This window comes from Rhamphochromis sp. 'chilingali', assembly GCF_963969265.1.
Source record: "Rhamphochromis sp. 'chilingali' genome assembly, chromosome: 16".
NCBI classification, from domain to species: domain Eukaryota; kingdom Metazoa; phylum Chordata; class Actinopteri; order Cichliformes; family Cichlidae; genus Rhamphochromis; species Rhamphochromis sp. 'chilingali'.
Window position 1 is genome coordinate 19,071,511 of NC_137943.1, and position 25,318 is coordinate 19,096,828.

A 25,318-nucleotide genomic window follows, 5' to 3' on the forward strand; every position below is an offset into this window, starting at 1 on the left:
TCGAACACAGAATTTTGTTTGGTCTCCTGCTGTGGACGCATCCTCCCTGAGGCAGAAGACATCCCCTTGCGTCACGTTGAATAGTAGAAGCAATCACCTGACCGGGGTTCTGTTACATGCTGTGACATTGTACAGGGGATGTAAGGTCATTAAAAAAGATTGTATCGTACCATTTTTATATACAGAAGCCATGATTCACTACCCGCTGGTTTGGACTCAAAAGCTTGCTTTGGTGAGGCCCAATTGGTGAAATTACACCACAGTGCCCCCTGCTGATGCATTCAGATCACTGCAGGGTTTTTTTCCCACTCTGAAATCTGCTTTATTTGGAGCTTTGGATCCAAAGACTGTAAAAAAGTAGATATCGCTTTGATGTTCTAAAAATACAGCTGTCATGGTCAAATCTAAAAATTCCATTTAACTGTATTCTCTTTATCTGTCCTGTATAAATCAATGCTATCAAAACTTAATGCTATTTAAAGAGGAATCTATCCAAGTAAATCATCAACAGATTGTAAATTATGTTAGGGCTGTTAGAAGTCTCAAGAGGGGGAAATTGAAGGTTCCTGTGATGAGAGAAAAGAATTCAGAAGACTCATTCATGGCTTTGAGATGAGCATAAATAATGCATGAAGCATACTAAAAGGAGTCGGGGCTTAAAGGCTGCCGTTTGTGAGCTAAGCCTTTGCAGCTTCGCTCAGTCTTCTTCCTCTTTGTCCTCTGCAGGCAGCTATAAGGAAGGAACTCAACGATTTCAAGAGCAACGAGATGGAAGTGCACGAATCAAGTCGCCATTTAACCAGGTACAAACTACCAGCTTGCATGATTGATATCACTTCAAATGCAGCCAAAAATATTGGCACGCACGTGCCGACTTCTTCTTGAAACTTCAAAACCTCTCTTTTTTTTTTTTTAAATATATCTTTCTAGGTTTCACAGACCATAGTAGACCACCACTGTCTCGAGCAGTGCCCAACCGGCGCTCTCCTCCACTGAGAACCTTAAGTGCTGGACAGTAAAATGGTGCCCGTTTCTACAATAAGGCCATGTCTTCTGAAATGCCTTTTCAAGTCCCACACAACTGAGTCGGTACTACGCCACAAGACGCAGACACCCACTACTCCATCCATGTAGTAGCACACAAAGACTCCAGCCGATTCACATTGCCCCCGCCCTGTGTGGAATTTGCTCGACTATCTCTAAAACCTCTCTGCTGAGCTCTCAGGCAGGCACTCAGTTCTGTGGCGATTGGATAGCAGACCAGTTTTCTCGTTTGCGATTGATTGGCACACTTGTGTCATCTACCGAGGGTAACTGTACCTTGGTATGTCAATAACACCAGTAGACTTGTCTCAGTGGACATGTTTTTATTCCTCTTCTTTATTACGCTGTCACACCAGACTCCTCTAGCCCTTACGGACAGCTTTTGTGCCAGGATGCAGGGTTGATTGTTCTGAGCTCACTATGTCATCAGAAGCTCCATCATTACTACACCTGCTGGGACTTTGGAAACAGCTTAGAGAAACAGGAGGAAGGGCGGGAGGGAAGGAGGCGTCCAACATTAAAATCATGTGCAATACTTTTTTTTTTTTTTCCTTCTGCTTTTCTTAGACTATAGCACCCCCTGGAGTGTCCTCTATGTCGTTACTATGTAGTCCTGACTTCTTTCATGCACTTCTCACTGTACCGAAAATGCTGACATTTAATTGCTAACTGTGAATTTAAGAGTTGGGGCTAACGCCTGTACTGTCTCTCTCTTTAATGTATATTTTGTTTATACTGAAGAAGGTCGAATTTAAAGAAGAATCGCGTTTAACTGCATTTTATTCATGTGGGTCTTATAAATTTACTGTCAAAATTTGCAGCTGGTGGATATTTTCTGGTTTCCAGTGTGTGCAAGAATGACCTGTTTTGTATTATTTTGACAGTGTTAACTGTTTTTTTGTTTTTTTTGTTTTTTCTAGAGGCGCTCGGCTCATAAACGATTAATTTACATCTTTACATGCCAGTGCTTTGATGTGTGTGATTTATATCAAGAGATGACTCACCACATGTCTCTTTTTCTTTTGCAGAAGTGTGTGAAATGATCTTTGCTCATAACGTGCATTGTATTATACACTTTACTTTTATACTTGTGTCACCCAAGCTTTTGACGAAGCAATACCCAGCGTTTATAGAGAAAAGGTTAAACTGCAGGTGTACCCCCCCCCACACACACATCATTGTTTTTTACTGTGCGTACATACTATGCCTACACTTCAGGGTTTAAAGTTTTCTTTTATACCTTACTTTAAAAAAAAAAAAAAGAGAAAAAAAAAGGCTTTATTCTGGGGGACTTTTTCAGCAATTTTCTTGACTGAGCCACCTGAAAATCTGCCTCTTTGACAGCTTTACCGACACATTCGGACAAGATTTGATGGAACTCTCAACAAAAAAGGATGCATTCTCTATTTCAAAAGATTTGAGCACTGATTTTAGTGTATTCACTGAGTCAGGATTTTTAAATATTTTTATTCCTAAATATAGTTTGCACTGTTAAGAGTGTGGCTTTAAAGTGGCCGTTGTTTCAAGGTAAAGTCCAAATGTGTAAAGTATTGTTGGATTTCTGAGGTGTAACCAGTGTGTCTCTTCACTTCAGTGGTCTTTGTTACCTGATCAGCCACCCTTCACCAGTAGTCCAGTGCTCACGAGCTTTATGTGCACAGAATATTTTCATTATTTTCTACTGTATTGCTTTTAAAGTTGCAATATGAAATTGTCAGATGAAGAAACAGTGGAGTTGAACGGCTGCCGGTCGCCTTTTACAATACATCTGTCTGCAAATTAACAGGGTTTCCCCTTATTTTTAAGGACAGCGATAGATGACATAATGAAATCAGGGAATTGATGACAAAAAAAAAGTTTTGCACTGCATGGTTTGTATGTGAATGGATAGGGGTTTGCTAGATTTCTGAAGAAGTTCAGATCAGAATCAATACACAAGTATTTTTCTTGTCCCTCCACCCCCTCCTTTTTTTTTTTAATATTAAAATGTCAATGGATCATCTAATTGCAAACACTTTAATATTTGTGGTATTTCGTGTTGGGAGCAGCTTCTGTATAATTCAGCCATCTCAACATGTTCTTTCATGTTTTTAAGTCCAGAGGTTCAGTACAAGCATAGTAGGAATAGGGAGGAATTTATATTAAAAATACACTCCAGTTCTCATTTTCAGCTCTTTAGTAACAACCTGAGCCAACGGGCTGAGCATGAGGTTTTTCCATTTTGCTGGAATCAAGGAACATGATGTCAGCAATAATCTGATTCCTTTTACATGTCTGTGGAGCAACTGAACAAAAACTGAATGCAGTCCTCTTTCCCCCCCATTTTTAATCTACAGAATACTATGTAAAGGATACATCATGCCAATTAAACTCCATTTCTGAATGCATTTACTTTGTATGCATTATTATTTTTGTACATATTTTAGGCTTGTTCTTTAACCTTGTAGTAATTACAGTCTGAGATCACTAAAACACACTCTTCTTTGGCTGTTACTAACTTAGTGTATATACAGTAAAAATTGTGCTTATGTTTTATTGATAGAAATGTTTACTAATAGTATTTACATTTCAGAGCCTTCTTCTTATGATCCAATAAACTTCCCTATTGAGACTAATTTACATTCTCAATTCAGGTGTAAAATATACCTCAGTTTAGAATATTACAAATCAGGTTTGGGCCATTTGGTAATTCCTTATGAATACAGGGGAAGGGCCCTTTTTTTAAAGGAGGAAGAAATGAAATTGGAGAGCCATTTAAATGCAACATTAAAGGTTTTGTCTCACAAGTTAAATATACATCATCAAACCAGGGAACATTGTTAGTTAACTATAGCCTCCATTTCCTGTTCTTAGCTGACTGGAGTCACACCCAATGGGCTCTTCTGCTACTGTAGCTCATCTGCATCTAGGTTCAACATGTTCACATTCAGAGATGCTTTTCTGAATATGTTGGTTGCAACAATTGTTTGAGTTACTGCTGCCTTCCTGTTAGTGCAGACCAGCCTGGGTATTCTCCTCTGGCATCAACAAACCCTGGAGATGAGTGTGAGGGAATATCCTAGTAGGTAATCCAGTCATCTTGTTCTGCTTACCAAAATTCAGGGCCGTAGGGGGGCTGGTGCCTATCCCAGCTAACATGCACAGAGAGGCAGGTTACATCCTGGACAAGTCGCCAGTCTGTTACAAGGCAAACATATAGAGACAGACACAGTTTAGATAAACAATCTCTGAAATACTCAGATCCGCCCATCTGGCACCAACAACCATGCCTTGTTCAAAGCTGCTTAAATTACTTTCTTCCCCATCCTGACGCTCTGTTTGAACTTCAGCAGGTCATCTTGACCATATAAACATGCCTGAATGCACTGAATCACTGCCATGTGATTAGCTGATTAGATATTTGCCTTAAGGAATGGTTGATCCTAACAAAGTTGACAGTTTAAATAAACTATAATCCTTTAAGCACTGAGACTTCCGATATGTAGAAATACCATTTTCCATTTGAATATGTATGGTTATTCAAATGAATAACCACTCCTAAGCAGTAGACGTTAATAACATAATATTTTTAGTCTTTTTTTTTTTTTGCAGGATCTTTAATTCCACACAGGTAAAACGTAGTTTTTTAAACCAAATTACATTGTGTGACTTTATACTGCCGTAATATATGCGGCAGAATGTGAACAAGTAGTCTGTCTGGTACAGTAAGGCTCGCTGTGGCCTCAACGCTCCACTAGATGGCGGAAAATACAACAGAATAAGTCGACGTACACTGAGCCTTGTGAAATGGCGTCCTGATGAGATGGTGCCGAAGTTATTTGCTTCGTCACCACTTATCTAAAACATTTAGACCTACAGCGAGGCTTAGTTTAACCTTGTAGCATAACAAAAACTTTCTCTTTTATTTTTAAGATAAATGACCGCCGTGTAAGCTAGCCAATGTGCAAGGAATCCTCGATAACAGTTGAAAGTTTCCTCACATATTCAACAGTTGACATTGACAACTCACTGTGTGACTGCGTCTTACAGTTTTACTCGCTGTTAGCGTACAAGTAGCAAAGGGTGAGTTCGCCACAGTAAACACAGGACGTGCTCCTGTAACGCAACACCAAACATTTTATAGGCGCTATGTTTACGCCTCTCAACTGTTCGCCGCCTCACTTGACTGAAAGTGCAAAAAGGCTTGCTGGGAAATGTATTTTTTTAACAGTTTCGTCCCGGCAGCGGCGACTACAAGACGCTAGCTAGCGCAATACTCTTCCCACAATTCACCGCGTTGTTGTTAGCGACCCCCATCTTGTGTCCTCCTCATGAATATATATTAGTCGGTATTTGCGTAGGAGGTCGGCCGACGTTCATTTCATATTCTAGCGCTGTGTTTTGGTCCAAATGGGACGCACAGTCACGTCTCCGCCCTGATCTGTCCCTGCTCGCCCAGCCTCTTTCTCAGCGAATTTAATCAGTAAGATGTTTTTTGGGAGCAGCGGAGGAGACTCCGACAGGGAAAGGAAGGCGAGGAGTGAATGACTACTAGTGGAATAACTCAGCAACACCGCCCAGTTGGCGGACATTTAGCGCGGCGGGCACGTATTCGGGCTTTTAAATGTAGAGCTTTTAGGCATAACCAAGTGCGCACCGTTATTTATTTAGAGCGGGGGACTTTTCATTGGCAGGGATGGAAAGTGTACAGGCTGTCGCTGAGGATGGCGCGTCAGATGGAGGCGCGACCAAGTTAATGAAGAAGCCCAGCGGACTGTCTGTCGCCCAGGGGACTCCAGCGGATGATGGCGGTGGATGTTTGGCACCCTCCCGCGCTGAGGCAAAGAACGGGAATAGCCTTTCTCATTCCGCCTCTACAGCGGGGACTAGTGCGTCAAACCGAGCCGTGGCGTCTAATGGCCGGAGCTCATCCAGCAACTCCAGCTCGCTCCTGTTGCGACGGAGGCGCTTGAAGAGGAACCTCTCAGCTGCAGCTGCAGCCACCACTACCACCTCAGCTGTCACCGCCGCTTGCGGCGCGAAGATGAACTCGGCCCTGTCCTCTGCGTCTTTACATACTCGAAGTCTGGATAGGAAGACTCTGATGAAGCACCGACAGAACATGCAGCTGCAGTCCGCAGATCGCGAGTGGGTGAGAGCAGATCTCCACCGGGGCGCCATACACGTCCACGACAGACTGACGCCCTCGTATCCCAGGCCGGTGCTTTGCACTATGGACACCACAGCCGGCGAGGTGGCCCTCCGACTGAGTAAACTCTCCAGCAAGTCGAGCTCTGTAATGCGCATTTTTTGTAAAGACGCCTCCAAGACGGACCAAAATGGGAACTGTAACATGAATTATGAATATAATGATAATCAGGACAAGGTAAAAGAAGACTCGAGTATAAAATGCAGCCACCTGACCCCACTGGAAACCACAGATTTAAGAACCCGTCCAAATGACAGGTTGAGACTTCTCCTCATGGAGAACGCAGATGTCAGGCAAAAGCAACAGGACGTTGATGGAAAACTTTTCACCCCGGAGTCAGAAGACAACATAACCTGTTCGCTGTCAGACTTGAATTCTAACTCTAACATGGATACCCCCAATGACGATGATTCGGAGCACAGGAACGGTGTGGACAGTTATGGATTAAACTCTGGCTCAGATGTGGAAAGCAGTGCATTTGACGACCTGAGCTCCGGGGCCCGCCTCAGTGAACACAGGGACTCCCTGAGTGATGACATGATCCTGGGAACTGAGGCATCCATCCTCAGTCCCTCCTTTGATAGTGCCACAGAGGGCCATGACATGTACGGGAGCTCGTCAGACGAACTGGAACTCGACTGTCCAGCATCGAGCTCAAGCATGGACCCCATCTCCCAGCATCATACTAATGGCATCACTGCTGTCACTGCCAACTACAAGCAGTGCAACGTGGGACATTTAAGCGACGTGACAAGCGACGTGGGGCCAGATAGCAGACTCAGCCCACACAGTCTGGGCAGCCTCCCACCCAGCAGTAGTTCCGGCTCATTGTCAAGAGCTGGTTCTACAGGTAACACACCTGACATCCAAGATCCGGACTGTGGCCAGGGGGCCGTAAAAACAGGGCTCACAGCACACCAGAATGGAGATTCTTATAATTCCAGCCCCACACTCTATGTTCAGCTGCATGGTGAAGCTGTTAGGAGGCTTAGCCCAGATGAGAGGCCTCTGCAGATCCAGAATGACTTTCTCTTTAAGCTTGGATTTAAGAACCCGTGGAGAGTTCAGGAGGAGGGGCTTAACACAGAAATTGGCTCCTTGTTACGTTTTTATGCAGGTAAATGAAACTACGTGTCTGTGTATACATGTGTAATATGACTAATATCATTATAATATCATCCTATTGCGATCCATGTGTGTTTTGCTCATTCTGACAGTTACTGAGGCCTTTATATGAAGCCTTTGTTGTTTGGAGTGGAGATCCGTAATGTTGTAGTGCTTGGAACAGGTTGTTAACCTGTGAAAGAATGAATCTGGTGGATTCAGGCATTTGTATGGTATGACACCATATCCTTTTTGCAGAGGCAGGATAATATTTTCACAGGATGAGCTTGTGCAGTATGAGTGCAGCACAAAACCTGATAACTGCGACAACAGTTTTAGAGGGTCATTATTAAAGGTCTGATAGACTAAGCCTTTTTCCCAGTGATGGGTTGCTATGTTCAGGTTATCCGTGTGCTTGCATTAATGGGTCAAAGTGAGGTCACGTTCCAGAAGGATGTTGATTTTACAGATCTACCTTGCATTACAGTCTTTGTTTGTTTGTTTTTTTGTTGCTTCTTCCGGCTTCAGCTATCTTTGTTGGCCTGTAGCAGCACACTTTGCTCCCATGGACACACATGCCATTGGCTACAAAGCCATCACCACAACTTATGGTGCTCAGACATGGGGGCCCTTTCCGGCTTTTGCCCCATTATCATCCTAATGAAAAGCCTGAATTCCTTTTTGGTTGGATGGAGAATAGGGGTGGGAGCGGTATGGCTGGGAAGACCATAAACCCTCTCTGTGGACTCTGTGAATTCTGGTCATTGAGATGCTGCACACTGCCTGTCCTACTGGCATCCAGCACAGCTACTGTCACACTAACTAACTGCTTGCCAAGCTGGGTTAACGTGCTTCTCCAAAGCTCAGGAAGCCCTTTTCTTCACCATGCCACTGCCTCCACCACCGCTGCTATTGCTGTTTGCTGCTGTGGGAAGTCGAGTGTGTGGGTGGCGGTGGTGGTTGAGGGGTGATAATGTGAGTTGAATCAGGACAGTTGAGGAAACTGGTCTGAAGTGTGCAAACTGTAATGCTCTGTAGCTTCCTGTCCCTGGAGGCTGCTGAAACAGAAGTTATTTAATAAGAAGCTGAAAACGGCCATAGAACCAATTGTTTCCGATTGCTAGGATTATTTAATTACATGGAAGGCTGTACAAGCGTGCATACTGGGACTCCTTAATCAATGCCCATTTAGAGAAAATAACAAATCAAATCCTACATGAGCCTGTGCAGTCATCTGAGATGAGCCAGTAGCAAACAGCAGCTGTTAACTGCCGGCAGAGGAAGCCCTCACGGCCCTCTGATGGTGACGCCTCCACATCTCATGTGAGACAGCTTAACTACGATCACCTGAGCTCTCCCCGGCACGCCCCCACCACCACCACCACACAAAGTGCCACTCAACAACACCCAGGCTGCAGTCTGCAAATGAGGCTTGCCTCTTGTCCAGCCACATGTAGAACGACATTGAAGAGCACTACACACACACACACACACACACACACACACACACACACACACACATATATATATATATATATATATATATATATATATATATATATATATATATATATATATATATATATATATATATACAGGGATGCACTGTAAAGAGAGAGCAGTGCTGATGCCCTTGGGACTTTACTAGCCCGCTCTTCCACTGTTTCCTTACTGCGCTGAAGCACGTGAGGAATGTACGCTGGCTCCTCTAGAATGTCAGGCACGTCTTCTACAGAAGGGAATGAGAGGGCTGAGGGGGATGGGATGTATGAAGGAATTCTGCGCTGACACATGTTGAGCTGTCTTCGAATGGCTTTTTTCTCTCTCAAATAGCAGCGATCAGACTAGCCCCAGCTGACTTGTTGGCTGAATCTCAGCCACAGCTGCCACAGCTGTAGGCCTCAGTCACACTGAAGACCTTTTTGTTTTATGTGTCTGGTCATGCAGAGTGGCCTTTGATACAGGAAGTTTAGTATCTAAACTATGTTTTCTCACGCTGTTGCACAGTACAAGCTCTATGCACTTTTAATCGTAACCTAGATATTAAGTATGAGAGCAGCCGCTATGCTGTGCTATATTTTTAATAAGAGTGACATATGAAGTACTCAGCAACTCTGCATGATTAGGGAAGCAGGAGAATGATGGGAAGGGGCTGTTAAGTCGAGGAGTTGCCATGGAGCATCTCGATAGATCCTTTGGACAATCCAGAGACCAGTTTGACTTGGAAGGGGTCAGGTCATGCTTTGAGAACACAGACTCTGCAGTGGTCAAATGAGAAAACTCACTTTGCCCTACTAGACACACAAGCACACACACATATAGGCTGACTAGATCAAAGGGCCGCTGTCCTCTTTGGAAGGCTGATGAGTGATCCTTTCAGAGCTGCTCACACAGGAGTCTCTTGTAATGCCAAGCCAGCTTTATTAGAATTTGAGTATAAGGGAAAAAAATTATTTAAAAAATACAGAAAATACACACAATTTAAAGGCCACTTGGACTTATTATTAAACTAAAGTTTAGTGGAGTCAAGAAAAATATGTATCTGCTTTGGTTTGCATGTTATTGCCACTTCTGTGTGTGTGTGTGTGTGTGTGTGTGTGTGTGTGTGTGTGTGTGTGTGTGTGTGTGTGTGTGTGTGTGTGTGTGTGTGTGTGTGAGAAAGAGAGAGAGCTGTCTAAGCCCCGACTACTGTAAAACTCTATCACAGATAGCAAAGTGTCTCATCTTTTTGAGAATAAATTCCTTTGAACTCGAGAGGCAGTGCCTCCCTGGAGCACATGTTTGGTGGATCTCTGATCTATCTTTTTATCATTCTTCTTGTATTACTATTCTAGAAACTTTTTCGATAAAGAATACACAAATATTTATTCTTTAATTATTGCTCTTGAAAATGTTGGTGATGGATACCTTCCTAGCTGTGAGCCATGTAGCAAAACAGTCTGTACCAGTCATGCTTTTTGGTGGTCTATCTTTTTAAATGTAAAGTAGTTGGTTACACTAGTTATCAGTGTTAGCTATCTACTATTCATCTAAAGATGATAAACTACATTCTGCTTTTATTCTTGTTTCTAAAGAAAAACTAAAACAGACATTGCTATCACTTTAGACATAAAGAAAGATGGAAATTAAATAACAGTGACATTTGGAGGGTTAGTGAAGTCGTGTTTAGAGGAAGGAGATAAACACCATCATATGGTAAAAATAAGCCAAGAAAACATTTCAGATGAGCCCATCTTAAATATTTAAGCATTTAAATATTTGGTGTTCAGGAGACTGTGAGCCTTATAAAAGGCATGTTAAAGGTTTCAGATAGCATATAAGTAGTGCTATCTGAAAGCTGGAGATCTAGAGAATGAACACTTATTATTTTGAGGGAAATTGTTTTATTAAATAAAACAAGGCGCAAAGCATTACAACATGTTGAAAAGACAACAGCCTCAGTCAATGCAGTAGATGCTTTGACCTGGAAACAGGGCTGATGCATCATCGCTTAGCAAGCAAACAGAAGTTCTCTGTTAATCAACGGTGCGGTTTAGTAAAAATTGTAATATTTCAGATTAAAACATTATATTTTTTCAATGGTACTCTGTAACCCAGTTTCTTCTCTCATGACTGCAAATCTCCAGTCCAGCAAGCTAATGAAGTTACCTACCCCCTACTGGGGTGCTTCTTTTCCATTACCCAGAGGTAGTAGTGTTTGTCTCTCTCTAGATATGCGTGTGTGTGTGTGTGTGTGTGTGTGTGTGTGTGTGTGTGTGTGTGTGTGTGTGTGTGTGTGTGTGTGTGTGTGTGTGTGTGTGTGTGTGTGTGTGTGTGTGTGTGTGTAGACTTGTTTTAAAGAGAAATGGCATACTGACATGCACACACTGGCACAGGGTTTTCTCTAGAGGCAAAGAGCCTGAAGTTCTTAACTAAACCAAAGCAGCATGCTAAATTATTTAGATTCATTAGCCTACGCGGCGTCGCAAACACTCTCATCTATGCACTTAAGCATACCAGCTACTTTTTGTGAGCTCTACTTCGTACTCTATTAAAGTTGAAATGTTTGAAAAGCAGTTTCCTGTAGGTCTAAAGTGGGAAGATTTGGTGTGCCTTACGAGTGAAATTAATGACCACGGGCCTAGAAACTATCAAGGTATTAATTCCTTTCAGTTCCATGCAGGTTCATAGCTCAAGCTTCTGTGGAAGTCAGTTTTGGTAGCCGTTTCAGCACACTGCACCCAATTTTCAGGTAATTCCCATGTCGTCATTGTGCGCCAGGAAGGTGAAATTGGCAGGAAGAATCAGCCATGAAGAACTAATAAAAGCAGAGATAATACCAATAATGACTCTGGTTTTATGAAACACAATATCTTCCTGATTAAAAATGTTTGTAGCTTTGCAGGTTTATGGTAGCCGTTAACGTTGTAATCTGAGTAATATTGGTTTTTCACATTATGTGCACAATTTTAATGAAATGTAACATTTTTATTTCAGTTTATTTTTGCAAACCCTCAAGACCAACTGAAACATGGCCTCACTGATATTCAGGTGTTTACTTGCAACATTCGGGCAGTAACTTGACTACTTTATTGCTTTGGGATCTAGCTACAAGGCCAAGGCTAACACTGCACATATTCTGCATTTTTGTCATCACCTGGGTTAATTCCACTGCATCTAAAAATGGCAGTAATATTCCTTCCGCGTCTTACAGAAAGCTTTGTTTAAAGGGGGAGGGGGAGTTTTCTGCACTTATCCGGACCTTTTCAACACAAGCCTTCGAAGTTCCACAACTGTTTATTTTTTATTTTTTCCTCTGTGTTTGTGTGTCCTGTTCATGCTGAGAGATGTGTAACAGACAATCTGAGAACTATAAATGTAATTTTACTAACTAAAGCACATAGGAAAAAATTAAATCTAGAGTATAAGCAGGTGGCCTGTTGTAAAAAGGTTTCCCTTACCCCAAACTGCTATCATTTTTCTTTTACCTAGCCAAGGAGCTTTGGTGCCTAAAATAACAAACAATATATGAACAAAGTGTCAGATTAATTGAGCCCAATTCTTTTGCCGCCATACATTTTCCTAAAGAGACTTCTTTGCTTTGTAAAGGAAAATCCTGCTCAGTCTCTTGGTAACGTGTCTAATAGTCAGGAAAATGTCTTTGCCTGTGTGTGTGTGTGTGTGTGTGTGTGTGTGTGTGTGTGTGTGTGTGTGTGTGTAATGCCTAACCTTAACCAAGTAGTTTTTAATAGCTAAATCTAAACACAACCATATGACATATCTGTAACACATACCCTACAAATGTTGTGTGAAGAAATGTATGGGTCTCTGGTGTGAAAGTCAAGAATGACTTACTCCTCCACCACCAGTCATGTTCAGGGACACCAAATAATGTTGGGAAATTTGTCATTACAAACATTAAAAAATGTGCTGTGAGATCAGCTTGAACTGTTATATGTCATTTCTCCAAATTTTGATAGTTGTTACCAGGTCATCACCTCTTTTCATTTTGGTACGCAGATGTGTTGAACCCCTGCACGCCACCAGAACCAATGTACCTTGGCACTGATCACCAATTTCTTTCAAAAGATATTCTGATGTAGAGTGTTTTAGTGAAGGAGGTGAAGAAAGTTAACACTCTGGTCCAAAGTCTCTCGTGCATTTTCAGCTGGTATGCATAGCATATTAATCATTTAATTTTCATGCTCATCAAACTCTTCAGTGACCCCTCATGTGGTTTGTATGTGGGCACAGTCATCCTGTAAGAGACCACTCCTGCTCTTGATGTAAAAAGTTGAAAGTGATCACTTAGAACAACTTTTTTCCCCCTCTGATACAAGTGGACTCAAATGATCCATGGCCTCCTAAAGCAAAGCAGAGCCACCACCTCTTGTTGTAGAGGTGTGTGGGGGGCAAGTGTTCACGCTCAGCTGCCCTTGAATTTGTCACTCTTCTTACACATCTTTAAAAGATTTGTAGCTTTCTATTATTATATTTATCATATGATAATAAAGTCTCGGTGGAATCTTGGGCAGGTTGTTGCCTACGGTGTGAGGAACATGTTAACATTTCATGAAGATTGCAATAGTTTGACTACTCTCAAAGCTTTGTGAAATCTCTTTTCAGGACAGTATATTTCCACTGTTACCTCAGGGGCCTCTCTGAGGCGGCAGCGGCTAGTGACGTGATGACTTAAAGGACTGTGCAGGGTTTAAAGGCTTAATGAAGCTCCCAGCTTTCTCCAGCAGGCTCTGTGGCAGCTATCAAGCAGAAAACCACTCACTCTGTCTTGTCAGTGCCACGTTGCTCCCTTCGTACAGTCAGCGCGCCAGATTGCTCCCACACTCACACTTGCATTTCTATGAAAACATTTTCAAAGGCAGAAGGAGGACAGTCTGCGCGATTCTTGTCATTGTTTTGTTTTTTTGTTTTTATGAACGATTACTGGTTATCATAATAACAGTAGGAGGATGCCTTCCAGCGGTTTACTTTGGGTGAATTTTGTTAATCAAATGATGTTTTATTGGTGCTCGGCGATGTTGATCATTTGCAATATTCAAGTGTCGCTTTCACTTAAACCTATAAAACGCAGCCGAACCAAAGGATCTCCGTGTGTGTAAAGGCTCCTGCATCATCTCTGCAGAAGTGAGGCACTGGGGCTGCCTCATCCTTCCTCACATTCACGTTCTCGCCTGACAGCTAATGGTCTTTCTAAATGGCCCATTGCTGAGTCATTATGTAATTGTGTAACCAGATTTCACACGTTCCAGAGCTCAAATCCAATACGCATGTGTTGGTGTGCGCTGAGGTTTTTCTGGCTTTCACTAGTGTATCCGTGTGCCCAAGAGAAAACTGAGCGATCAAAGAATAGATTTACTGTATGCATTTTACTTTTGTTCACATGCGAGCCGCACGTGCGCAAGCGCTCTTAAACGAATAGTGACCATAGAGTCTCAGTGCTGAGCTGGATGTTAGTATCTCGGAGGATTCACGTGTGTGTCTACTGAGGCAGACTTGGAGAGGATGGTGGTGTCAGCTTGTAGCAGTTAAAGCAAGGGGAACTGTGTTCTGTCTAATATAGATTGCCTTCTTGGCTGACATCCACCACCCTCCCCTTCTCTCCTCTCACGCCGAATCATCCTCCCTCTCTCAATTTCTCTCATGATCGATCCTCCTCCCTTTCCTCTCGCTATCTTTTCTCGCATCTCCTCCTCCCTCACACCATCTGACAGTTTGCATTTATCTTCCCATATCTCTATCCTTTCCTTGCTTATTGCTTTTCATTCTGACAATTAGTGGTCACCCTCCTGGTTGTCTTATTAATAAATGACAAAAACCAACAGCTAACATCATTGCTTTTAGACGCTTAAAAGTCTCTGTCTGATTGCTGTCTCCGTGCGTGGATTTGCTTGCTTGGGTATATAGCATGCCCACTGTGTAAACACTGTAAGTAAAAAAGAAACAGGGTTGTATGCAGCTGAAAGTGCCTTTGTAAACAGTTGAATCTAGGCTGAGCAATGTCATGCTGATATGTCACTGTTGTCTGCCAGCCGGCACATCTTTGATAGGGAATTGGGAAAGGGGGTTGGGAAGGGCAGCGGCTTTTCCTGCCCTGTGGGAGAAGCCCATCCTCTTAGCTGTCTGTCAAGCTGCCCTTGCCAAATGCTCCCCGGAAATCTCGGAGGTTTGGAATAGTCGATGTTCACCAAACAAAAAGCAATGAAAGGGTTCCCCCTTCGGGAGGGTCACGGGCTCGGCTGACTGTCCCCGAGCTGAGCACCAGCCCCTGGCCCCGACCACATCCATGAGCGGGGGATTAGAAGCCGGCCAGCAGGGGCTGACTTTATGCAGCTTTGATCAGCAGCAGCATAGCCTAATACCCAACAACATCTGCAACTCTCAGCATTAAAGAGGCCCAAAAAAAGCGGCCTGCTTGCCTGCTAGTCTACTGGACAGAACTGTATCAATTTGGATGTTTCTTTAAATACCACCACTCCAGTGGTGCTTAGACTGATTTGTTTTACAAAGCCCACGTCTCCAGACAGGGTAGCTTGCTTTGTGTTTGAAAATCCAGTGTCTTAGCTTTTTGTTTTCATTAGAAGAAAAGATAGGATCACTTTGCTTTTTGGGGTGGCTCTGTATTTCTTTTTCTTTTTTTTTTTTACAGATACATTTTCCTGCTTTGTAGAAACGGAACAGAAAAAGCTAAGGAGGTAGAATGTTTTGCAAACATTATTGTGTAAAGAAAGTTACCAGGCGGTCTTTGAATCTTTGTATGTGTCATCTGGACACAGTTAGATAAGGTGTGTTTGGGTGGAGCTGAGCTCATTTCTTTGGACTTTGCTCTAATAGAAAGTGGACAGAGTTGTCATTTCATATCAACAACATATCTGTTGATATGAACTGACCTATTTTGAAGTTCATCTCTCTCAAAAAAATGCTGAAGCACAATGAAAGTACTTCCTCATTGGTGAGCGAATGAAGAAAGAAAGGTTATTAAAAAACAAGAAGAATGCCACCACACGCCAGTGATTTACTGGAACAGATTTGCATGATTACTGCACAAGACACATGCACAGATATTATACTTAAAATTCGAAAATGTTATATCCATAGCGCTCCATTCTTCTTTTAATCTGATCACACTTGGCCATAGTGTTTTTAATTTATTCTTATAGCTTTAATTGCGCTGTTTGCTCCAAAGTAGTCCCTGTATCCAGGTGGGATACACCAAAAACCCACTCAGTGCCACCTGCCTGTCACCAAACACCAGACAGAAAGAAACAAATTGTAACTATTTGATAAAACTGGATAGTTAACGAAAAGAACATCTTAAAGGAAAGTGAATAATTTACTGGCATTCATTAATTGGCCAGAAACACATCTAAGAGTTAATAGAACAGGTTACTGTTGTTCTTTCACTATTTGGTGTTTAGAATATCAAAATAAGTAGTGTAACAATTTCAGTTTGTCCCAGTTGGATTATTACAGATGCGTTACATTTCCCAAAACTGAACAGAATCATTAGCAGCTACCAAAACATTTATACAGGTAAGATTTGTCATAGGCGCTGGGTGTTAACAGTTAGGTTCATATGTATTTTTGGCATTTCAACTGTTTATCAAAATATATTTTAGTGACATTTATATCTTTAATTGAACGGGATTACGTCAAAATTCATGAATCACAACTCTTTCTCAAGTGACTGCTTGTCTCAGACCCCTTTTTATAGACAGGTGTGGTCTATTCCATCATTCTAGCTGTAGCATTTGCTTTTTGAAGTCGCTGCTGTGAACCCACTGCATGCTGTTGAGGAAGCAATACATGCAAATAAGAAATGCATCAGAGAGATATACATTAGCAATGTGAATGTTTGAGCATGCATTTTAGCTGCTGGCACAAAGGGGCCAACAAACAGCATTAAAGGATTGGTAGAGCATCAGAAAAGAGGAAGTCCTTTATTTTATTATTTTATTTTTGTTTGAGTCCATGGGTTTCAAGTATTTAAAATAAGAATTTTAAATATTATTGTGTCCAACCATACAGTATAGGTATACCCTCCAAGTATTTCTTGACCTAACTGTATAATAGTGGTGTGTCTGTATAGGTGAAGGCTCAACATCAGCCTTTAGAGAATGGACAGGTGAAACTGTGGCCTGTGTGCAGCCTGTCTCAGTCATCAGCAGGGCAATTTGCTAGTCTCTTTCTGTTAGCTGTGCAGTTTGATAATTACCCAGGTCCTGGAAAAAAGTGAAGGCGTCACTTGCTGCACCAGGAAGTTACCCTTCACTTTTCTCTCGTGTCCTTCCCCTGTGGATTTTACTCTCTTGCGCATGCTTATTCTGCCCAGTGACATTCTGTCAGCAGTTCCTGTTTCATTTGTGGTTTCTTTCACATAAACACTTGGTGTCTTTTATCAACTCTCACTTGGCCTCCACTTTTCTATTTTTCCCAGCTCCTCTGATTAAAGACTTTCCCTCTTTTGTTTTCTCACTACCCCCCCTTCTCTCTTGCTCTCTCCCTCTCTCTCCCTCACTGCCCTCCCACCCTGGCACCCCCTCACCCCTCCTCCCTCTCCCTCAGTGCCACTGTGTTCACATGGCCCCTGCATGTGACATGAAGCTGAGCCAAAACACCCCGGATGCCCGCTTCAGCCCTTCGCTGTTCCAGACCTTGTTAAATTTTAAACAAAACAAAAGGACAGGGGAAGGAGGGAGGAGGGAGAATGAGAAGAAAGAGAAAAGTGAGCACGTGGGGCCAGGGGAATGTGCAACAACATCACAATTTCATTCATTCACTCGTTCTGTCCCTCTGCATCATCACAAGAGCACAGCCCTTTAATTCTTGCCCTCTGTCCATTTACTGGTGTGAAAGGCTTTCTCTTGTCTCTGTCCTCTCTCTCTCTGCTCTGGGTCGGACTAGTTGAGGCTTCAAGCAAAGATCTGGAGTCTGATTGCTTCATGGACTGTCCTTCTTTGGTATTAAAGAACAACTGGCTTTGCTGACTTGCAGTCTTCATGGACAAGCTTTAGTAGCCTATCTAAAAAAGTAGGCTTTTTAATAGAAATAGCTAGAAATATGGATGAGAAAAAGCAGAAATCACTGGTTTATTAGTGCCTGAGCACAGCTTTGTAAAATGCAGTGACTTGCAGACAATACCTGAAAAGTTGGGACAGGGGTATGTTTACTACTGTGTTGCATCACCACTTCTGTGTTTGGAAAATAAGAAGAGCAGTTGCTGCAGTTTTGATAGCTAATGGATGATACGGGGTTTCAGCTGGCTAGCAGTTCTGGGCCTCCTTTGATGCCTGGCCTGGTCAGGCCAGTTTATCAGCAAATTGTGTAACTAGAGAGTCATACTGCTGGGATACGTGCAGAATGTGGTCTTCCTTATATGAGCAGGGCCTTGTGTGCTGCAAAGCTAAATACAGCAGCCTGACCCATGCCTTCCTCACGCTCTCTCTCTCCCTGCTTCACTGTCTAATCTTTACTCCGCTATCTAATAAAGCTAAAACCCCCCAATAGATAATTAACAGATCACTAAAAACCTCATCATGCAGATGCTCTCTCTGTATTTACACTATGTTGTTTAGTGTTAATGGTGCCTTCACAGCTGTGCAAGTAATCCATGTCATACTATGATACAGTGGCAGGTGCTGGCTTTTGAAATATATTGGGTCTATCTTCTCTATAAGAGGATGTCCAGTCCGGGATTTTCAAAAAGAAGCCACGCAGACGGTGCTAAGCTTTACTCTTTTTAAATGTTGTCCCTTATATACAGAGTTTTTGATTTCTTGGTCATTTTTAGACAGCCACAGTAGAGAGTAGACAGGAGGGTAGTGAGAATGACCTGCAGAATGACCTGCACCTGCAGCCTTTCAGCATGTGGTTTTCCTGCTCAACCAAGTGAGCTGCAACAGCAGCCATACAGAGAGGACAGAAAGGGTCTGTTCGCTTATATTAAATACCAAATAAGTGTTTATTAAAAAAAAACAACAACAATACTATTTCTTAGTTTCAACGTTTGTTTATATGTTTATATTATTTTAAAATCACATGCAGGTCACCAATCTGTTGTGGCTCTAACACAGACAACCATTCACACCTACAGCTAATTTAGAATTACCAATTAGCATACTGTTGGACATAGTTGGACATGCTGTTGGACATAGTGCAGCACTTTGGGTGAAAGTACCCAAGGACTCGAACCACGAAAACGCCATACAGAAGGGTCCCAGCCAGCCAGTGGATTCAAATTCAGCACCTTCTTAGTGTGACGCCACACATCCATGCTGCCAACATGGCAACCCTTAATGTATTTGATCCCAGAATAACTTGAATGCCTGCAGTACCTCGGTGGATATGTGCCAGATTTAGCCAAGCTGTGAGGGTCATTTATAGCTTCTGATAATAAATGGCGGCAAAGGTTAAGTACTTACTATAAGAAGTGATCTTGTTATCTGTATGTCTGGTTTACCCGCAGGTAATGCTTGGAACTGAAAGTGATTTGATTGTGTTTCAGCTTGTTTTAACAGCTAATCAATCAGGAATGAAAAAGTTGTCTTTGCCACTATGCACTGCTCATATAAAGACGGGGCTAACTGAGCTTGATTTACAGTTTTCTTGCAGTAATGGTCAAAACACGTCAGCTCAGTGTATCTCTGCTATCAAATGGTACGTTGCATATGAGGAAAAACAAGTTCAGACAGGAGCCTCAAGCAGCCTGCAGTTTTCAGTCTGCCGAGCATAATATTAATCCCACCATTCACACACGCTTTCTTTATGATTTTTGTACACTGCTCTGGTATTCAGCCAGTCTCTAGCTCACTCCAGTGCTATTCTAGTTCTGCACGTATGAAAATGTTGCTGCCGCCCACTTAAATCTGCCTCTTTTTTTCTAAGCAGGAATCTGTCTACACTTTGATTTGTAGCACATGCTTAGTGCACACAGTCGATAATATCACATCTGTTGATGGTGATCATCGCTGTTGTCCTCAAAGCATTTTGTGCAGCATTTTACAGCACAACGACCTATACTTACTTGTTAAGCTGCATTGCCATGTTGTTTAAGCCAGCGGTTCCCAACCTTTTTTGCGATATGACCAAAAATATTTATCACGATATACATTTGAAAATTTGCGATAACGATATAACTGATGATATAATTGACACTAGACAAAATACTTTACAACTCCACAACTTTATTAGTGCAAAAAACCCCATCAATGTATTTTCACTTAAACAAGCAGCTGTTTTTTATGTGCATTAAAGTTATATAAAAACGTAACAGTGCAAATTCCTTGCTGACAGTTTAACCAAAAGGCATTTCCAGTGGAAATTGGCCGATATATCCTCAGCATAACCATGTATAATATCCACAAAACTTAAAAAGAGGTTATACACACACAATACGGTAATATTATGTTGAAGCGCAGTACGTATCACTCCGCGAGGCTCCTGCCTACGATAGCCGTAATGCTCCGACAATCCATCAAGCGGTGCGGCTTCGTAGCTTAGCAAAATCGTATTAAAACATTTGACAGATTCGAGCAACATGTACCACATAAAATCATTTCGAGGTCAATAAACACAACCAGAATTCATACATAAGGCACACGGGATTATAAGGGGCACTGTCGATTTTCAGAAAAATCAAAGGATTGATTTTAAGTGTGCCGTATTTTCCAAACAACACGGTAATAACGGCGGCCCGCTAGCATGCTCTACCAAAAATAGTGCTTTGTTGTGTATCTGACGGACGAAAGCTAAACCAGTTCCACACCACTGAAGTTACAGCATTGTTACAAACCAATTCTGATTCATCCGTTTCATTTAACGATCCACTTTCGCTCTTCTCATTCTGCGTCGCCGCCATGTGCGTATGTAAACAAAGGCACTGCGCATGCGCATTTTACCCATATTCTATCGCGATATTTCATTTTCCTATCGTTGCCCAAAATTACACCGTTATTACCGTGAATGGTATGATATAACCCAGCCCTACATGGCTGTAAACTGAAATACACTAGAGGCAGATTAATCCATATGCCCACTTTATTATGCCTTCAGCCTTTGAGTTTTAAAGGCATCATGTGCGAGTGGCTGACAGGTACACACACAAAGTCTCGGTCTTAACAAAATATGAAGAAAAGGGATTTAGCTGCCGTGCAGGAGTTAACAGTAAAATATATACATAAATGTACAGAGAGTTGGCAATCCTCCTGCTCCTGTAATTATGATTTTTACTTATTGTCACATTAACTTTCTAAGGCCTTTGGAGCTTCATTATGAACACTGTCCATAAATTAACAAGTAGTTTGTTTATGCCTTTTTAGAACTCTCCAAATGTCATGGAATCGCAGTCGTCAGTGTTGCCATGACTCAAACAATCCACCTGATTATCTGTAGCAGTTTTGCTCTTTTGTGACCTTTAAATTTTCTCCTTCTAATGGGCGTCTGTGACGGCCTTCAGGCTGTGGAAGTGAAGTTCTGGTATCTCAATTAAAAGCCTCTATTTTAGATTGTTAATTTAATTAAATTGGTGGCTTACAGATATGAAGTACAATTATTATTATTATCATTAATACGGGAGGACCGTGCTGAAATGCAGAGGGGGATTTCGACTCTGCAGTTGACTTTGGCTCATTCTGGTGTTATTGAAGTTATTTTTTTTTTCTTTTTAGAGCCATGGTGCTCTGTGCCTATACCACATACTGTTTGACTGTGTGTGTGTGTGTGTGTGTGTGTGTGTGTGTGTGTGTGTGTGTGTGTGTGTGTGTGTAAATATCCCAAATGTCAAGTTTGTCATCCACGCATTACCATTATTTTCTCGTTTCTCGCCATTTGAAAGAAGAAATATTAGTTTTGCTGAAAATGGCAGTGGCATGATGATGAGAAGAGAAGGGTGTATGTGAAATGTTCCATCTTAATTACTGTCAGCATTATTAATGCTGTGGTACAAATGAACAGGGAAGCCCAAGGTGACAAACACATGGGAGTCCCTGTATGCTAATTAGTCACCGACGTAAACACAAATGCGTGAGTGTGTGTCTCCATGCTTGTGCAACCCACCGCTATCAGTTTTAACCTTTTGCTCAACATCAAACCTTCGCTCGCTTACCAATTACTATACTCATCTCGCCTCTTTAGCCACTGTATCAGCAGGAGGTGTTGTCAGCCTGCTCCTTATCGCCGCCGTCTCTTCATCCCTAGCTCTCGTATTTCACCCTCCCTTGATGCACTTCCCAGGGGGGTTGAGTGTGAGGTGGGTAAGCCTAAACCTCTCTGTTTGGATGGGTGTTATTGTACTGTGCTTAAGATGACTGTACCCACCTCCCCACCCCTACCTCACTTTCTTTAAGCCCGACATACAGTATAAGGCACTGCACTTTATCAAGGCTGTATAGAGTGCAGCAGAAACAGGCTGCTGCTGCTGTATGCAGGCCATTAGCAACTGCTGAGTGACAGAATGCGGAGGCTGAAGTGACACAGTGTTAGCGCTGATGAGCAACCAGTGTTGCGAACGATAACATAATATGTGTGTCTGTGAAAGCTCTTGCACGATTTGGGTAAATCTTAAAAATAATGCTCCTAAAGGAGAGCATTTTTTTTCTGATTCAGTGATGAGAAAATTTGCACTCAAAACTTTTCTAGAGGCCTGGTCAATATCTTTGTATGGTTTGTTTGCTTTTGTACATGCATAACTGTAGCCACAGTAAACATCTTGCCTCTTGAGTATAATTTGTAAAGTAAAATGAAGATGCACCGCCCATTTCAGAAGCCAGAAACCAGCAAATGCTCGGCTTTTTCCCCAGTGTCATTAATGAGACATAGTGCTCTCTCAGCTTGTGAAAACAGTAATAGCAGCTTTGGAGAGACCTTCCTTTGGTTTAAAAAAAAAAAAATCTGGATTCAGGAGACAGACACCCTCTCTACTTTTAAGATTAGGCTTAAAACTTTCCTTTTTGATAAAGTCTATGGCTAGGGTTGGATCAGGTGACCCTGAGTCCTCCTTAGTTATGCTCCAATAAATCTAGGCTGCTGGGGGATTCCCATGATGCATTGAGTGTTTCTTCTTCAGTCACTTTTTTCACTCATTATGTGTTTATACACCTCTCTCCATGTAATTATTAGATATTATTAATCTCCGACTCTCTTCCACATCATATCTTTGTCCTGTCTTCATCTGCTCACCCCCAACTAGTCGTGGCAGATGTCTGCCCTCCCTGAGCCTCGTTCTGCTGGAGTTTCTTCCTGTTAAAAGGGAGTTTTTCCTTCCTTCTGTTTTCTTTGTATTATTGTGGCGTCTTTACCTTACACTATAAAGCGCCTTGAGGCAACTGTTGTTGTGATTTGGTGCTATTTAAATAAAATTGAATTGAACTGGATTAAAAACAGCCCTTTATTTTTATGACAGAAAACCTTTGTTTGCTAGACTTTTTGGCACAGCCCGAAGAGCATGTTGTCTCACATTTTAAGGTACCCCTCGTGTACTGAGTTCTGATGGTAATTATAAAACATTATAGCCAACATACTAAAGGAGCTTGTGAATGTATGCTTGAGTTCATATTGGGTTTAAGTAAAAACTCCTCGAGGCAGATGCTGTTAACACGGCATTGTTTCTTTGCTTTGGGATTTTCTTTAATTGCAACTTCATACTACACTGCAGTCAGCCTTTGTTACATTGTGCATGCATTTCCTGTGTGCTAGCTTTCCTCATGTGTTTGTCAAGGAGCTGTTAAGACCAAAGGCGAGTGCTGCATCATTCATGAGTGTGTGCCACCCTGTGCCCAGACTGCAGTGACCCATAGCTGTCAACAGTGTATCCTTGAACATAATGGCACAGGTTGTGCTGAGGACACACTGCAGGGACCACTGGCATGTGGAGGTCTGTGGGTGGGGCCAGGGGATGGGTGGGCTAGTTGGGGTTGTAAATGGAGAGAAGCGCTGAATAAAGCACTAATATAAATGCAGTCATTTCTCTCTTTTTGTTTTAATTTTCTTTTTTGCTTTCGGGTACTGCCTGTACCAGTATATTTCAAAAGATGGCTAAGGTTTTTATAGGTTTGCAAGAAAAAGAGAGAGAGCGAGAGAGAGCAAGAGAGGGGTCAGGCTGTGAGTAACCTGGGCTAGAAATCATTCCCTACCCACATGAACAGCCACTGAACCACTGGACAGAAGAAAGTGAGGAAAAAACAAAGTGTGAATAACAGCTGGAGATACTGAAACCTGACATTATATATACAAGGTTTATGAAGAAAGATGTGTAGGAAAAAGGAGGAATTTTGGTCCTGCTGAGGGTCCTATAAAATATTTCATATGCACGCACACACAGAGCTGAAACCTGTGTGTGTGTGTGTGTGTGTGTGTGTGTGTGTGTGTGTGTGTGTGTGTGTGTGTGTGTGTGTGTGTGTGTGTGTGTGTGTGTGTGTGTGTGTGTGTGAGAGAGAGAGAGAGAGAGAGGAAGCAAGTAAGACAGAGACGCATTACATAACTGGACACCATGGCTTTCCTGCCAGTTTACTATCACACAGCAGTAACTCAGTTCACACGTGTGCAGGCTTGCTTTATTTTGTGTGTGAAAGCTTAGCAACCTCCCGTTTGTTTCTCACGCGTTCATGACCTGCTGGTAATTTATGATTTCCCTACTTAGCCAACCTCTTCCACACCAGAGGACAAATTCAGCATGCAGTGCAGCTCCACATGAAACAGCATTATGTTATGTATATAATATAAAGGCTAGAAGAAGGGTTTGACAGGAATTACATCTGACTTTTAGCTGGCAAGATATTAGACAGCTATTGCAAGTGACTGAATCTTGATTCTTCTCGCCTCATTTCTTAAACAAAACATACAAAAACACACACAAAAAAGGTTTTACTTCTGTTTGAAGCAATCCGCCAATACTGGCTGAACATGTGGGGGTTTTTTTTAGGTCATTTGTGTTACTAACATAATAATAACAATGATGATAATAATACTAATAATAACAATGATGATAACTTGAACTGATCATTTACAGAACAGATGATGGACAGTCACTGTGACATTTTAGTTATGCTTCTCGTGAGATGTTTATTACAGTTAAATTATCGCAGTGACAGTTTTTTGGGGAGCTATTATTACTTATTTTGTTATTCAAAAAAACTTTTTTGAGTATTTTAAACAAAATATGATCAATAAAATGAATACTCATCGTCAGCGGTAATCATCCACTGTAATTTACAGACATAACTCATCCGAACTACAAAACCTAGCTCACTGATTTTATATTATCACTCTAAATCTGTCAGCTGGAAACGACAGTATTTTGTGTATTTTCAGGTTTACTGCTGACTGAGATTTACTCCCATAACATTTTCATTGCACTTTCCTCTTGTGAATCTTTCTGCCTGAGGTGACAGAACATGCCACTAGCCAATTCATCCCGTCTGTTTATATTGTGCATCTGTTTGTCTTTACATCTATTATCGTTTCACTTCTTCATCTTAGCCCATTTTTATC

The 25,318-nt window shown here is 42.0% G+C and overlaps 2 protein-coding genes across 3 annotated transcripts in view; both read left to right on the forward strand.

Moving 5' to 3' along the window:
• LOC308383319 (phosphatase and actin regulator 1-like) overlaps positions 1–3,032 on the forward strand; it is a 49,549-nt gene extending 46,517 nt beyond the window's left edge. For both annotated transcript variants that reach the window (XM_080861198.1, XM_080861197.1), the window contains exons 11-12: positions 727–803; positions 931–3,032. In XM_080861198.1, the coding sequence (XP_080717324.1) occupies positions 727–803; positions 931–946 (93 nt within the window). In that variant the 3' untranslated portion in view covers positions 947–3,032. The remainder of the gene's footprint in view (positions 1–726; positions 804–930) is intronic.
• Positions 3,033–5,362: 2,330 nt separating this feature from the next.
• phlpp1 (PH domain and leucine rich repeat protein phosphatase 1) overlaps positions 5,363–25,318 on the forward strand; it is a 45,862-nt gene continuing 25,906 nt past the window's right edge. Inside the window, exon 1 of the mRNA XM_080861425.1 lies at positions 5,363–7,349. Within this exon, the coding sequence (XP_080717551.1) occupies positions 5,720–7,349 (1,630 nt within the window). The 5' untranslated portion in view covers positions 5,363–5,719. The remainder of the gene's footprint in view (positions 7,350–25,318) is intronic.